The 14,957-nt window shown below is 46.4% G+C and overlaps 1 protein-coding gene across 1 annotated transcript; it reads right to left on the bottom strand.

Annotated features, from left to right (window-relative positions):
• Nucleotides 1-1,847: 1,847 nt before the first annotated feature.
• LOC115552362 (uncharacterized) lies at nucleotides 1,848-10,307 on the bottom strand. Its single transcript, XM_030368404.1, has 7 exons — nucleotides 9,715-10,307; nucleotides 7,818-9,480; nucleotides 6,526-6,554; nucleotides 5,853-5,981; nucleotides 4,625-4,691; nucleotides 4,314-4,421; nucleotides 1,848-3,866 (listed from the first exon to the last, which is right to left on the bottom strand). Exons 1-7 carry the CDS (start codon nucleotides 9,900-9,902, stop codon nucleotides 3,267-3,269), a joined length of 2,784 nt encoding a protein of 927 aa, XP_030224264.1. The 5' UTR covers nucleotides 9,903-10,307; the 3' UTR covers nucleotides 1,848-3,266.
• Between the last annotated feature and the right edge of the window lie 4,650 nt (nucleotides 10,308-14,957).

The following is a 14,957-nucleotide window of genomic DNA, read 5'->3' on the forward strand; positions in this document are numbered from 1 at the left end:
AAGTTGGGTGTTGTTTGTGACACAGAAAGTTTCAATACAATTTCTTAAATCTGATGAAAAATTCAAAGTACAAAGTCGTTGTGACATTGTCGCCCAGCAGATGGGAGCTGGGAGCGACCTTCAAGATGAAGGACGACTTTGACATTGATTTATTTTACTTTCACTTTTGAAAAGGATATCTGTGGTTGGTGTTGACAAAAAGAGAGGACATGTCTCTGAATCCTCATGAAAACTGCCTGTACACTTCTCACTATCAGGGTATTGTGGGACTGTTTCTTATAAGGATACGTTTATATTTAAAGGGGTTCATCGAATGGGTATATATATTATTCATATATATGTATATTATTCATATTTTTTTAGCATTTAGCCTTTGTCTCTGTACAGCAGGGTTTAAGTGATTGAGTAATTCATTAATGGCCCATTTGCGTAAGGAACACACACAATTGTTATTTTCAAACACAAAGGCCGTTACAGGTGTGGGACATGTTTTTTGTCCCAAGTCTCAAGAATCAATAAGAGAAAAATAGGCTATGACCCTTATATATAGGCCATATGTCTATATATTTTGAGATGCTTTCTATCCAAAGCAACCTTTAAAAGGTGTTAGAGAGAGAGAGAACCGAAAAGAGAAAGAGAGTATTGAGAAGTATGAATCAAGCAGATGTGTTTGACAGGCAAGTTGCATTACCTAAACCAATCAGGGAAGAGATGCCCTGATTGAGCAAAATGAATCTAAATGAGCCCAGACAGAGGCACACGCAGTCAACTCCCAGCAGTATTTCACTTACTAGCTGACTGCTGGCTGTGGCCTTTTTTATCAAATTACTCTCAAATAATATGTCTTAGATCCTACCTACAGCGCCTTTGAGTGTGATCATAATTTAGTAAAAATTTGACCAAACACTGCCCACACACGCAATGCCCGAGGTACAGTAGACACTGAATAGATGCTTATAGGTGGAAGAATGCGACAGGCAACAAGTACTGCAGCTCCCTCCAGCATAGGCCGTGTACAGCAGGAGCACAGTGCCACATTGCCCCCTGCTGGTGGCTGGTGTGCACTATAACAGTTAACTGTTCTGATTGTAGGTGGTAATAAGTAGCACAGCACACAGCTCTATACTCAGTACTTGCATCGTGTGTGTGTACGTCTGTGTGAGTGTGTGTGTGTGTGTGTGTGTGTGTGTGTGTGTACGTCTGTGTGAGTGTGTGTGCGTGTGTGTGTGTGTGTGTGTGTGTGTGTGTGTGTGTGTGTGTGTGTGTGTGTGTGTGTGTGTGTGTGTGTGTGTGTGTGTGTTTGTGTGTGGGTGTTTCGGTGTGCATGTGCGTATGTGGTTTAATATTTGTCAAAAATAGATAAAATGTTCAAGTTGTCATGGCTGCAAAAACCTATTTCCAGAAAGATGATTGCATGAGATGGCTGCTATTTTCTTATTACAATTCCAGGTTGTTCTTATACGGTCTACCATTTAAAAATATAAACAATAATTTGATCAAGTGTTAAAATTCTACTTATTTACATTTCAAATGTACTTCTTCTGCTACTGGTTTAGTTTTATAATCAAATTATAGCCTGGGAAAGGAACCCCTTGTAATTATTGTGTGATTGTTGTGCGATGTTGTGACCCCCTTGCTCATATCCTCCTGGGAGCAGTTCTCTCTTTGTCGTTGATGTGAACATTAATTCAAAGTACATATTGCGCTCCACTTTGTGCTCACTGCACACAGCTTGTTATTATGTTGTGTTATCATCACCTGAGTGTTTACTTGCACTTGTATTTTGATATTGTAGTAGCCTATTTTTATGTGAAAGACAATATTCCATTAGTGAACCAAATGTTTTTGTGTTGTGATTATTAATATTTTATTGTTATTGATCAGCACAGAAGCGTTTTCACAGACGACACATCGAGCTGGATCGACAACATCATGTCATGGAAACTGTTAACAGTGGGACTGTTGGACAGGGTGAATAAATAAGATCAATAACACGATTACTTTGACACTAATAAACTGAACCCTGTATGTACAAATAGGATACCCGGACACAATTACTTTTCGCTTCAAGATTACTATATCAGTACAACATTATTGTATACGTTAGTACTACATTCATTCGTAGACTACATCAATCCTACAGACATGTTTGTGTACATAAGGGAAGCACTAGACAATGCCCACAAAGCCTAGCATGCACATATCTTAGCAGGCCTAAACACACAAAAAGGAGGAGAATGCATTCAGTATTATTTTGGTATGACAAAGGCCTACCTAAAAAACCTGAGTAGAATCAGCCATTGACATTAAAGTGAACAATTGAAACAATTATTATTGGAACTTGCCTTTTGAGACCATCCAGATATTCCATTTCATTTCTATATTCTGACATTACATACTTAAATAGGACCTAAAATATTTTGCAATTGAATCATATTTCAATCTTTTTGAAAAGTTTATGCTATATTCAAACAGTATATACAGGAACTTAAATAACTCGCAATTGAATCATATTTAACATCATTTTCTATAGTTTGAATGCCAATATCATTTGCCAAAATGCGAGAATGTTTTATATAACTTTTTCATTAATGCTCTGTTAAATATTCCACTGAAAGTAACCATTAAACCATATTAAATGTAGACAAAAAACAATACTTTAACTGTACATATAATATATGACAATAGACTATTACAGTTTAGAGACCCTTTTCACCAGGCACCTGGTCGTAGGACTGTTTTATGCAAGGCTACCACAGGCCACGGGTAGTGTACTAGACTAGACGACGGTGAAGATAACAGACCATGACCATGTACCCTTTTCACAGAGCTGGCAAGGCAGGGCACACACAGCTGAAGCCCCCAACATTGGGAAGGTAAGCAGAGGATTCACTAATGTGTGTCAAACAATAGCAATGGTCAATGTGTGTGCCCTGGCATGTAAAGGTAACAGACCCATTTGTTGTAAGGGACATACGAGCCAGACTTTGTGCTTTGTGCTAAGATGTCTACTCTGAAAATGGTCTATAAAGGCAAACCACAGGACCATCAGCAAACCCAGGTAATACAATAGTATTCCGATTAACTCTCTCTTGTTCCACTGGGTGCCAAGTAACTTTCTTATGTTACTTTTATACTGCAATCAGAAAGAACTGCTGTTGGTGGTGCGGTTGCTGTATCCTTGTGGTTTGATTGGAAGGTTTCCCTGACTTAGTGCAACCAACAGAGTCCCTGCTGTCACGCCTCCTCCCACCTCCTCCCTAATCCTACTCATAGGAGGTCGACATATGTGATGGCTTGCCGTCACTGGCCTTGTTTTGGGGATGCAGCTGGTTGATGAACTCATCCAGGACCTGTTGGGCTGACAGATAGGTCACTTCTCCGGGCCCCGGCTCAGCTGTCTCCAGGACCTGCCGCACATGGGCACGGGGGCCCGCTGGCCCGGTGTGGTTCGTCCCCTTGGGACAGCCGTGCAGTGACTTTGGTGGGGGAGACCTGTGATTGGCAGCAATTTCTGAGGCGATCTTCTTATAGATGGCGGCGCTTATGTCGGCGATGGAGAACGGCTGGCTCTGGCTCGTACAGTAACCACCAGAGTCGTCAGCTGACGCCGGCACAGCTGACGCTGTCACAGCTGATGCCTCCTGTTTCCAAGGCATGAAGGCCGTCACCCTGCCTGGATCCGCCTCTGGCTCCGTCAGCCAATCATAGGGCGCCTCCACCACATTGGAAGCCCCGGATTGGCTAAGGTCCGGCAGAGAAGGGGTATTGGGGTGGTTGGCTGTGGTGGCTGTTTTCAGGAACTGTTGGACTGCCTCTGCAGAGTCAAAGTGCTTCTCCAGCAGCTCCTTGATCAGACAGGGCACCTGTCGAGAGCCACAGACGTTTACTGCAGAGTGAAGAGTTAGTCACTGGGAAGCTCGAGCTGGGAAGCTCGATACTGTGAAGTCTATATACTGTAGCTCAGGGATCCGGGACCAAAACACTTAACCAGCGACTTTCATCTATTAGTTACTAAATCAATTACAATGCTTCTTGACCATATAAGCACTTTTAAGTGCAAAAGGTGTTCAGACCTTTTGATACGATTGCATTTTAATTAGCCAGGCGTGTCTGATGGTGAAATATGACATGTGCCGGTAACAACCCATAAAGAGTGTTCTTACTAGTTTGTATTATAAGGATATGGTCACAGAGCGATGACGAACAGCGTGGTTCAATGACTCGATCTTTTAAATGGTCATTTTAAAATGGTAGGTGTAGGTGAGGGGAGGGGGCTTGGTTCCAGCTGCTAGATGGCGCTGTTAGCTCACATTGATGGTCTCCAGAGCAGCGATGGTCCTTTGGGCCTCCTCTAGCTCGGAGCTCAGCTCGGCAATGCGGTTGATCAGGTACTTTCTCTCACTGCTCAGACTCTCAGACTGAATACACACACACACACACACACACACACACACACACACACACACACACACACACACACACACACACACACACACACACACACACACACACACACACACACACACACACACACACACACACACACGTAAACATGAGATGTCCTCAATGGAAACACACACCAATGGAACGAATACGATTGGTGGGTTCTTATCTTCCTCACCGTGATGTGCAGGTGCTCCCCTGGCCGGGTGTTGGTCTGCTTGGTCCCTGTGTGTGTCTCCACAAGACTAGAGACAGACGGGTTGAAATGGAAACATAAAGCATTCATTTTGATAGAGTGAGACAGACAGGAGGGTATGGGAGAGAGAGGTGGAGGACATGCAGCAAACGACCGCGGGCAGGAATCGAACCCGGGTCGCTGCGGCCAGGGCTGGGCCTTGATGGTACGCGCTCTCTACCCGCTGAGCCCCCGGGGGCGCCCCAGCACTGACATTCATTCACAATCGTGTTAGCTACAGTATGTGCTTTTAATCCATTTTGAGGTCCAAAGTTAGATTTTGACTCCTTGATTTGGTATCATTGACAATTCTTGTCACATACAACCTAACACACACACACACACACACACACACACACACACACACACACACACCAATCATACCAAGAATACAAGACTTCCTATTTGGGAAGTCTCGTCTTCGTTTTACAGAACGTGAAACAAAACTAAATGTATTTTACTAGGGGAATCTCAAAGGCCGGTCGCTCTGGATAATCTGGTTTGGATAATAGTGACCTGAGCCAGCACAGTGTCAGTTGGGGGTTACAGGCAGGCGGCGGGCCAGACAACTGTGGGGACATGTGTGAAAGAGGAGCTCAGTGGTCATGAACAGCCTCCCTGTTCTGCTCCTCACGCCAGGTGGTCACACAGTGAAAGCAAGTAGGTCAACCCAGGGCACCGGTTACACACAGCGGAACCATTGGTTCAAAGGAACCGTCTTGACATGTGTTCCATCAATCATCAAAAGCGTTGTGGATGAAGGCCAATTGATTTGTGACAGAGTTGTGTGTGTGTGTGGGGGGGGGGGGGGGGGGTGGGGACTCTGGCGGCCACAGGAACCATTGCCCCAGGGGTCCATCTGCTCCTTGGGCCTTTGCATTAGAGCGGCCGAAATGTCAACGTCAACAAATGTCAACAAAGATCACGATGGGAATTGTGAAACCTACATGTGGTTGGTCATATTTAAGAAAAATGAATATGTATATATTTAATTATAATATAAATTTAATTCCAGTTTATTGCATTACATATAATAATGCATCAATTATGCATACTTTTTTTTTTTGGTATTTGACTCATTCCAACCAAATATCTTTTGTCAATGTTGATGTTGGACTTCATGTTTAAAAAAAACTCAAATTAATGTGATGTGTCTGGGGTGTGTCCAGACCTTCTGTACTTGTCCTTGACATGGCTCAGCTCCTCCCTGCTCCTGGTTAGCTCTGCCTGCAGGCTCTCGATGAAGACCACCGTCTGCAGCAGGTTCTGATGGAGGTCTGTGTTCTCATCCAGCAGGGCCCTGTGGAAGGAGACCCCAGACGTTACAGGGCGAGAACAGCTGTTTTGGAGATATTGCAGCAGAGAGCACATTCGCTCTCTCTCTCGCTCTCTCGCTCTCTCTCTCTCTCTCTCTCTCTCTCTCTCTCTCTCTCTCTCTCTCTCTCTCTCTCTCTCTCTCTCTCTCTCTATCTTTATTTTTCTCTCTCTCTCTCTTTGACTCCCTTGATAATATGCATTAAAATATGTTATGGTGCCCTTGAAACCAATCAATAACCCAATTACATGACCACCATGATTGATACATAATTAGAGTAAGCTATTAGTAAGCACATTGAGATTCAGAGAGAGAGAGAGAGAGAGAGAGAGAGAGAGAGAGAGAGAGAGAGAGAGAGAGAGAGAGAGAGAGAGAGAGAGAGAGAGAGACAAAGAGAGAGAGAGAGAGAGAGAGAGAGAGAGAGAGAGAGAGAGAGAGAGAGAGAGAGAGAGAGATGAGCAGTGAAAACGCAATTGAATAAGGGAATATAAATGGAACATTGGATAATTTCAAATGAGCGGCCTCTTACTGGAATTGTTCCGAACCACCAAGTGAGACCTAGAGAGGTGAGGAGAATTGAGAAGATAACAATCAGAAGCCATATTCACTGCATCTCCAGCACATGATATATTGGGATATGGGTCGGGAACCGGGCAAGTTATGTCAGGGGGATGCATGCTGCATCTGTATTTCTTTGACGTTGCATATACCAACAAGGCAAATACATGATGCAGTCCCAGGTCGTAGCCGAGGCCCTGAATGACTGTGGGGGCTGTGGGGGAGGGCTGGTAACAACAGAAAGAGCAAATCATGTTCCGGACTATAGGCAGGGTTCATATAGACTCAATAACGAGCACGGGAGAGAACAGTGGTGGAGTGAGTGCAATAACTATCGAGCCTTGGCACACAACCAAACTGTTCCCGGAAATTGGATGGGAACACAATCAATAGATTGTATGCAGCTCATTATAGAATGAGGCTTGCAACTATTCACCCTTAAGGAATACCCTTTGCAATGAGGTACGTTTCCACAGTAGAACCTTAACTCATGCAAAACTATTCCCTCTGTCTGCCTTATATAATAGCGATGGACATTAGCAGATTATGTAACCGTTTGCACGATTCATGTTCTCCACCATCCCACTCAATCCTTGTACACAGCTTGTGTAGCAGCCAGAGCTGCTTGATGGTGATCCAGGGATCTGTTGCATTGTGTCTTGCCAACTTTGGCCAACTTTTACAATGCAGTGCAGTCATCAGTAGCAGAACTTAAATAGGACTTAAAAGGACAAAGCAATTAGCTTGGTCCTTTAAAACATGATTATTTAAAGGACTTATAACAGAGGAGTTGTGTGCGGACATGTTCTGTGGTATACTGCGTAGCTGAACTATGAGTCAGCTTGCAGCGTTTGGAGGTGTTTGACTGCTTCCCCCTCCAGGCCGATGACTCAGCCTCATAGATGCTTCGGGAGGAATCAGACAAGAGAGCTGCTGTTTGCTATTCCTGCCACCACACAGACACACTCCCCTCCTCTGCAGCTCGGCTGAAAATGAGTGCTGAGTCATTTCAGATAAAGATGGCTCTGTTCATTTGTGTCACAGTAGCTTATGCCTTTTTAAACCTTTAATACCTTTCTACAGAGTAGGTGTGACTATGTTAAATGCTTACATCCTCCTGATACTATGTTCAGAATGGAGAAAAAACTGTAGCCATGGCTAATTCTGCCAGTCGGCCCAGTGTCAGGGAAAATGGCATTTTTCCTTTGTTGCTACCGAAACAAATATCAGGTCACCTTTGACTTGTTTTTATCAGATACTCACCTTATGATGTGGATCAGTGTGTCCTCTGCGTGCTGCGTGAGACCGATGTCGGACACTCTGGTCCGAGTTTTGGCTGTTCTGACTCGTGGACTCCCTGGTTCGAGAAGAGTCTGACCTACAGGAACCAGGCTCTGATTCATGGTCTAGTGGTGAACCCTGGGTCTGGAGGGCTCCTGGTCCTTCCTCTTGATGCCCAGGGCTTGTGTACCCATGGCGGGGCTGAATGTGGGGTGGAAGGGGTGGTGGGGGTGGACTGTGGGCGGCTGTGTTCCGGGGCTTGCGGTGGTTTCGTTGTTTGGGCGGGATAGGCTCCGGGCTGATGGTTCCATCGGTTAAATGAGAACCACATCGGATGTCGCTTTCCCTTGCTTTGTGGCCCGCAATCCCTGGCTCCCTCCCTTCCTTATGGGTGCAACCTTGGGGGGGATGGGGGCTGGAGGTTTGGGGATGGTGATGCAGAGGGGGGCTGCCTCTGTGCCGCCTGGCCGCGTACGAGCTCAGCTTGTCGGGATTGGGCTGGTCGGGGTGTGGGGAATGATGCGACGGAAAGTTTCCACGAGGCTCCCTTCTGTCCTGTGTGGCTGGCGGTTTGTGATGCTGTTCTCTCTCCTCTCCAGAGCTCTCTCTGTGCTTCTTGACGGGAAGCTGAGGCTTGGCCGCCCCAGGGCCCCTCGCCCCGGGAGCGGGGCCCGTGGTCTCCCCAGGGGCTTTACCTTGGTTGACCCCTAAACTGTTAAGGTTGGACGGACTGATGACCTGTTTCGTGATCTCGTCCAGGAAGGCGGAGAACTGCATCTTCCCCTTCACAAAGCTCTCCCTGGCTGTCTGAATGTCGGCCCGCCCAGCGCCCTTCCCTTTCTCTCTACCTTTGCCCTGTCCGTTGGCCACCCGGGGGGACAGAACCTCCATAGACCTCGCTTTGCGGATGTCCGGGTGAGGTTCCCGGTTCTTGAGGATCCCCTTGCTAGGGATTTGGTTGGTGAACCCTGCCCTGCGGGGCCTCCCTGACGCTCCCAGTACCAGGTTCTCCTCGCTGAAGGCCAGGCTGCGCCCTAAGCTGGCGGTCTTGTAGAGCGCTCCATGGAGCGGGGGGGCCACACGCCGCCGTCGGCCTGCCTCCACCTCGTCCTCACTGGTCTGCAGGAGGCCCTCGTCACTGTGGCTCTGGTCCGGCAGGGAGCCGCGGGCACGTTCGTTCCGCCGTGAGTGGCCCGCTGCGCGGTCGTGGGGAGGGGCCTCAGGCGCACCGTGGGTTACGGTGGCGAAGACGAGGGGCTCGCTGCCGCCGTCCTGCCGGAACCCGGTGCGGACCTCCAGGATGTTGGAGCAGGAGAGGGAGTGATGCGGCCGCTGAGGGGGGCGGTTGGACAGGGGCTCGCTGGGCTCCGTCTTCCAGGAGTAGGACGAGAACAAGGAGGAAGAGGAGGACGAGGACGAGAGGGAGGAGGACGAGGCTCGGGACAGGGTGACCCTCGTGAGCTGCGGGTTTTGGATCTCGCTCTCATGAGATGCGTGGGGCTGATAGAGCGGATGTGGAGGCTGATGGTAGTCATGGGGGAGGTTCTCGTGGAGATGCTCTGCGTGCCGAGGGCGGCGGTGGTGGTTCTGGTGGTGTGCCTGGCTGTCATCTGTGTTTTCATCGGTTCCGACTAAGTTTGCATAGCTGCAATGCAACAAGTTACAACAGTGAGCATGAAAAATAGCCTTTAAAATAGAAAAGTTTGAACCCTTTATGTTTAACCCTTGTCACCATGACTGCAAAACTGATTTTTTTTTTAATATATAGGTTGTGTTGTCAAGTAATTTATCCAAAATGTATCGTTTCTGCCAAAAGTTCTCTGGGAATAATTTCAATTTGTCCGAGCCAACTGATACCTACTGTTGAAATAAAACCTACCCGAGTGATTCATGGTCTGGTCGAGGGCGGTGATGTGGCTGGTCATCTGGGCTGTGATAGGCCTGGTGAGCGTGAGCATGAGGGTGGTGTTGTGGCTGGTCATTGGGGTAGTGATGATGGTTCTTGGGCTTCCTCATCTCTTCCTGAGTTGGTGGGCGGTACACAGGTGTGAAATACTTCTCCATCATCTGCCTCTGGAAGAGTGGCAGGCTGTCCAGCAAGGGCAGCCAGGTCTGGTTGAGGGTACAGTGATGGACCGAAGACGCTGATCCACCGGGCCCCGGGCGGCCCCTCCCTCTGGGTCTCCCCTGGCTCTGGGATCCGATGGTATGCCCTGTTGGTTTCAACCCAGTCTGTGTCCATAAGCCCCAGAGATAATCCAAATCAGAAAAAGTTGCAGTCACTCTATAATCAGGAATTCCATGTTTGATGGCCGATTATAAAATAAGGCACCTATATCCCCGATCTATCTATCTATCTTTCAATCTTATCTTTCAATCACACTGTGACGCAGGGGATGCCTTCATGCTGAGAGTGACTGCCTCTCTCCCAGTGTCTGCCAGCAGATAACTGGGATGGGATGCAAGAGATGCACATATATCCTGATTGCCTTGTTGGCCTGATTTGTCACATCACGCCTGATGTAACAGGTCTCGCATTGAACCGGATGGAGGCTGGAGTACAGAACAGAATATCGACCGGGGCGTTGTGGGCGTTGTGGAAAAGTGGATCACTAGCATTCTGTTTGGCTCACTGATACCGGTAGAGTTATAGCCTGATGTTAGTGTGCTGGTGTAAGCTATTGGCCTCACCCTGTGTTTTGGACACACACACGCGCGCGCGCGCACACACGCGCACACACACACGCACAAACACACACACACACACACACACACACACACACACACACACACACACACACACACACACACATATGTTGTATTTATATGTTAGATATTGTGAACTTACATTATAATCTACAAAACGGCAGAATAAATGACAGTTCTCAACAGAGTGAGTCCCTCTGTCATGATGACCCAGCCCATAATGTCCAAACTGTGCCTGTCTGTGATGATAAAATTCTTTACATTCTGTTCGTGTGAAATTCCTCCGGCTCCCTGGTAACCTTCCACAACCAACACTACCATTTCAAGTATTATTATTATATGATATATTCATAAGGTCTAAAAGGAACATTACAGTTGAATTTAAACACATCAGAAACCAGATCTAAAGAATAGGGATCAGGATACAGTAGTGACTCAAATTTTAATCTGCAACCACATTGTTCACACCATGGTCAATTCAAAATGTAGGCTACCTCAATCATGATATAATTAGATTAGAGATTGTAGATAATTATGATTTATTCACCTCTTTATTTTGATGTGTTGTGCGAACAAACATTGGCTGACACGTTAACATAACAAAAGGGATCAATTATATCCTATCAAGAGATCTCTCACTACCCAGTGGTTGCTGATCAATATGCAGAGGTTGCATAACATTTCAAAACATGCCTGCTAAAATCATTGGCATCCTGCTGGTTTTCTGTACATGGGAACACAATGTGTAGGCCCATTGTTAAATGCATGACACTGAAGTTCATCAAGTTTCTTCTGATTCTAACCTTACAGATTGTGATATAATATACATGTAACGCACCGCTGCATAAATGGAGTAAATGCAAATGAAAAGTATGGCATTTATTAAGGTTATTATATCTATTAAGTTTATTATACTATTATTATTACTAATACATCCAGTGTAGAGTGGTAACCAAGATAAATATGATTTGGCAAGGAGAACGTAACTATTCCGTACTCCCTCTCCTGGCCAACCAAAGCAAGTTAAACATTGTCCTCCTGGTAACTTTCCACTCCATGGACAGCTTTAATAGGTCCATGATGGACAGGCAGCGGATTGTTCCAAATACTGGATTTGTTCCGGTTTCGATAGTGTGCCAGTTTATCTTTCTGCCACGTCTCAGTAACCTAGCATGATAGTAATGAAAGTAAAAGTATTTACGAGGGTTTTCGTTTGAAATATTTGTGCACAACTATAATGGTGAATGTCACAGTAGTACATGGTATACACAACCACATCACTAAAAATGAGTGTCCCGATGAAAGTTATGAGTTGGCCCTTTTTCTTTTGTGTCCTGAATCAATCAAATGTACAGCATTGCAGTATCGGGATAAGCAGATCCGGCCATCTACACCCTAGTACTGGTTTGATCCGGTTTCGAAAGGCTTGTTTACATGATATCAATGCGCCTGACCGTTAAAGAGACGTCAACTCATTTTAAATGTTCAAAAAACAACAACAACAGTGTTGTATTTTGAACATGTTGTTGTTTTCCTAATTGGGAAGTGAACTGACAACACGCTACCCGAATGGGACTGAATATGTTGGGTGTTATCCAGAATACCAACGGGTATGGGAGTAGATATGCTGTTATTAGGTAAAAAGGCAAAATATTGCATAATATTGTCTTTTGAGCTTGGATATATGTATACACATGGTTGAGTGTATCATAATGTATTCCATTGCCTATGTATATATGTCGGTAATGATGTCTTAACTCGAATAAATTGAAAATCCTTCTTGCAATGTGGGGACTATATTTCCTAGCGGATGCATACTCCACGCTGAATGCGCCCTGCCACTCATGGTATAAATACCTTCGCTTGCGACATTTTAAATCATACTACACAGATTTTGCCTTGGTGTGGTATGTAGTGGTCTAGGGAAGCTTGTTCGGTTGTATATTCTAGACGTTTTAATTGTAAGGACTTATGTAAAGTTGTTTCTAAGAGCTATGTTTGGTTAAACCAGTCGTGTTATTATAGTTTAGTAGGATTTAGGAGGAACAATTGGTGGAACGCAGTCGACTTACAGGTTCGGTCTAGGGTTTGTGTACACAGATATCTCTAAACCTCACTTGTATTTTGTTCTGTAGAATTTTATTGTTGGTATCATATTGGAGTCTTATTTATGAAGGATGTTTTTTTGGATGACTTCTGTTACTAGTAAGCGTTAGTAAGTCCAAACAAGGAGGCCCTACTAGGAGGCCTAAAATAGCGCCCATCCCCCGCAGCGAAAAAAACCTTAACAAGGGGACGAGGCTTCCGTGACGTCACTTTCCATCGATTACCTCGATGATGTTTGACTATTGGGAGTTGTCAATGGCTTTCCTTGTATGTAAAGATGTCATTTCATGGCGACCCCCGTGACGTAGGTGATTTCCGTACTATAAGGTATGTTGTGCATAACTAGAGAGATTGTGACCAGTGCGGTCCAGCTGGCGACGCTGTGAGGCGAAGCCCATGACTTGTACTCGATAGTGGTATAGATAACCAATGTAACAGTTAGACGAGGAAACCTGTTAAGTGAGAGGATCGTTGCATTTTTACAATGGCTCATAGTCAACATAAATTACGTTGCAAGTTGGCCGACATTACAAGAGTTGTTTTTTTTTGATTGTTGCTCGTGTTCAGACTAGTTCTAGCTCTGGGCTATACATTGAACGCCATAACGTTAGCGTCACGAGCTCGTTTTAAGAAGTGCGTGTTTTTCTGAAGAGCAATGCGTCATAGCATTCAATAGAGGTGATATTGGCACTTTGAAGAATCAAGTAACGGAAGAGAAACCAGGTCCAGTTAATGCATGGTCTTCATTTTCATTTCATTTATTTTTTTCATCAACTTAGCGAAGACCGAAGAATTGTATTTTTTTTCTTTCGTGTTGGAGAAATGGACTGAGTTATTTTGAGGAAAGATGGACTTAGTTATGTGAAGATCCGACGACCAGCGAAGCGGTAGGAAGCAGCAGGACGCGGTAGGACGCGGCAGGACCAGGAGGGGAGGACCAGGCGAGGCACACACCAGGAGGGGCTCACCAGGCAGGACCATGAGAGGGACACACCAGGAGGGGCTCACCAGGCAGGACCAGGAGAGGCACACACCAGAGGCGGGGCAGGACCATGAGGGGCGCACCAGGCAGGACACAGGGGATCCCCACAGGACGCAGTGGCAGCCGGGCGTACACCAGAGGGAGCCAGAGCCTCAGGGCAGGGTAGCGGCGCAGCCTGGCCACCGGTGGAGCTGTTGTCCCAGTCAAGCCAGCCAGGGTTCAGAGGGTGCCAGCCACAGCACGGGGTGGGACAGAGCCACAGTGTCGTCTAGCTTCATGGCTTTAGATTTAGTGTTGGGTTTGTATGTCTGGTATAGGTATCTGACTAATTATCCAGTTTATTCCATTATCTTTTTTGGTTCGAAACACAATTTCTCGCACAGCTTTCTCTTCCTTTTTCAGGCAAGGCGTGTAAAGTGTATGTCCCCGTCGGGCTCCCGTTGTGCGCTGATTCCAGAGTGTGGTGTCTGCTGTGAGCGCCGTGGTAGTGGGCTGGAGGGACGACCTGCTTAAGGACTCCTCGACCCCGTGTGGTCAGATGTAGTGTCTCCGCCAGAAGGAGAGCGAGTCTCGTTTAATAGGACGGCCCCCAAGACGTTTCTGCGTTGCGGTGTGAGAGTGGATGGTCTACTGTGCGGCCGCTTTGACGTGTGTGTGTGAACGACAACCCATCGGTGACGGCCCATCGGTCGGTACAGAGCAGCCTCTACAGGTTAAATTGAGCAGTGAGTTGAGTGCATGAAATGTACCAATCCTAAACAATAATGTTAAAGTTATTTGCGTAGGCATATAGTTATGCCTACGCATATATAGTCATCCTGGTATACACCAGTTGCAACATTGGAAGTTGGCATTCATTGTTTGTAGTTGTATCATGGGGGACGGGGGTGGGGTCAAACTTGTGTCGAGTTTTCTTTCCACAGGCCTACTCCTCTAAAGCCGGCCATCTCAAGAACCCCTTCGTAGCCGCCTGTAATCAAACCCGGGTTCCGCCATAGTAGCTTATAACGAGAGCGGAGGAGGGGATCAAGTGAACCCACTGCGTTAAAAGGGATGTAGGAAGGTATTTGGTGCTGCTAATGTCTGCCAAATGATTGAACCATTCCAAGAATAAGTACAGTCCCCTCTTTGTTCACTGGGCTCTTCTCGTATGTGGGTTTGCTGTGTGTTTGTATGGGGGGGAGGGGGGGGAAGCCTTAACCCATCTCTTCCTAGATTTCACAGCCTCGTGTAACTCGGCACAAAGGTCCAAAGGCTACACATCCTCCCAGGTGAACAGCACCGGGCTCGGGTGGCCAGTTCTCCCACAGCGTAGTGACCCCCTGCCT

The sequence above is a fragment of the Gadus morhua genome, chromosome 10 (genome assembly GCF_902167405.1).
Source record: "Gadus morhua chromosome 10, gadMor3.0, whole genome shotgun sequence".
Lineage (NCBI taxonomy): Eukaryota > Metazoa > Chordata > Actinopteri > Gadiformes > Gadidae > Gadus > Gadus morhua.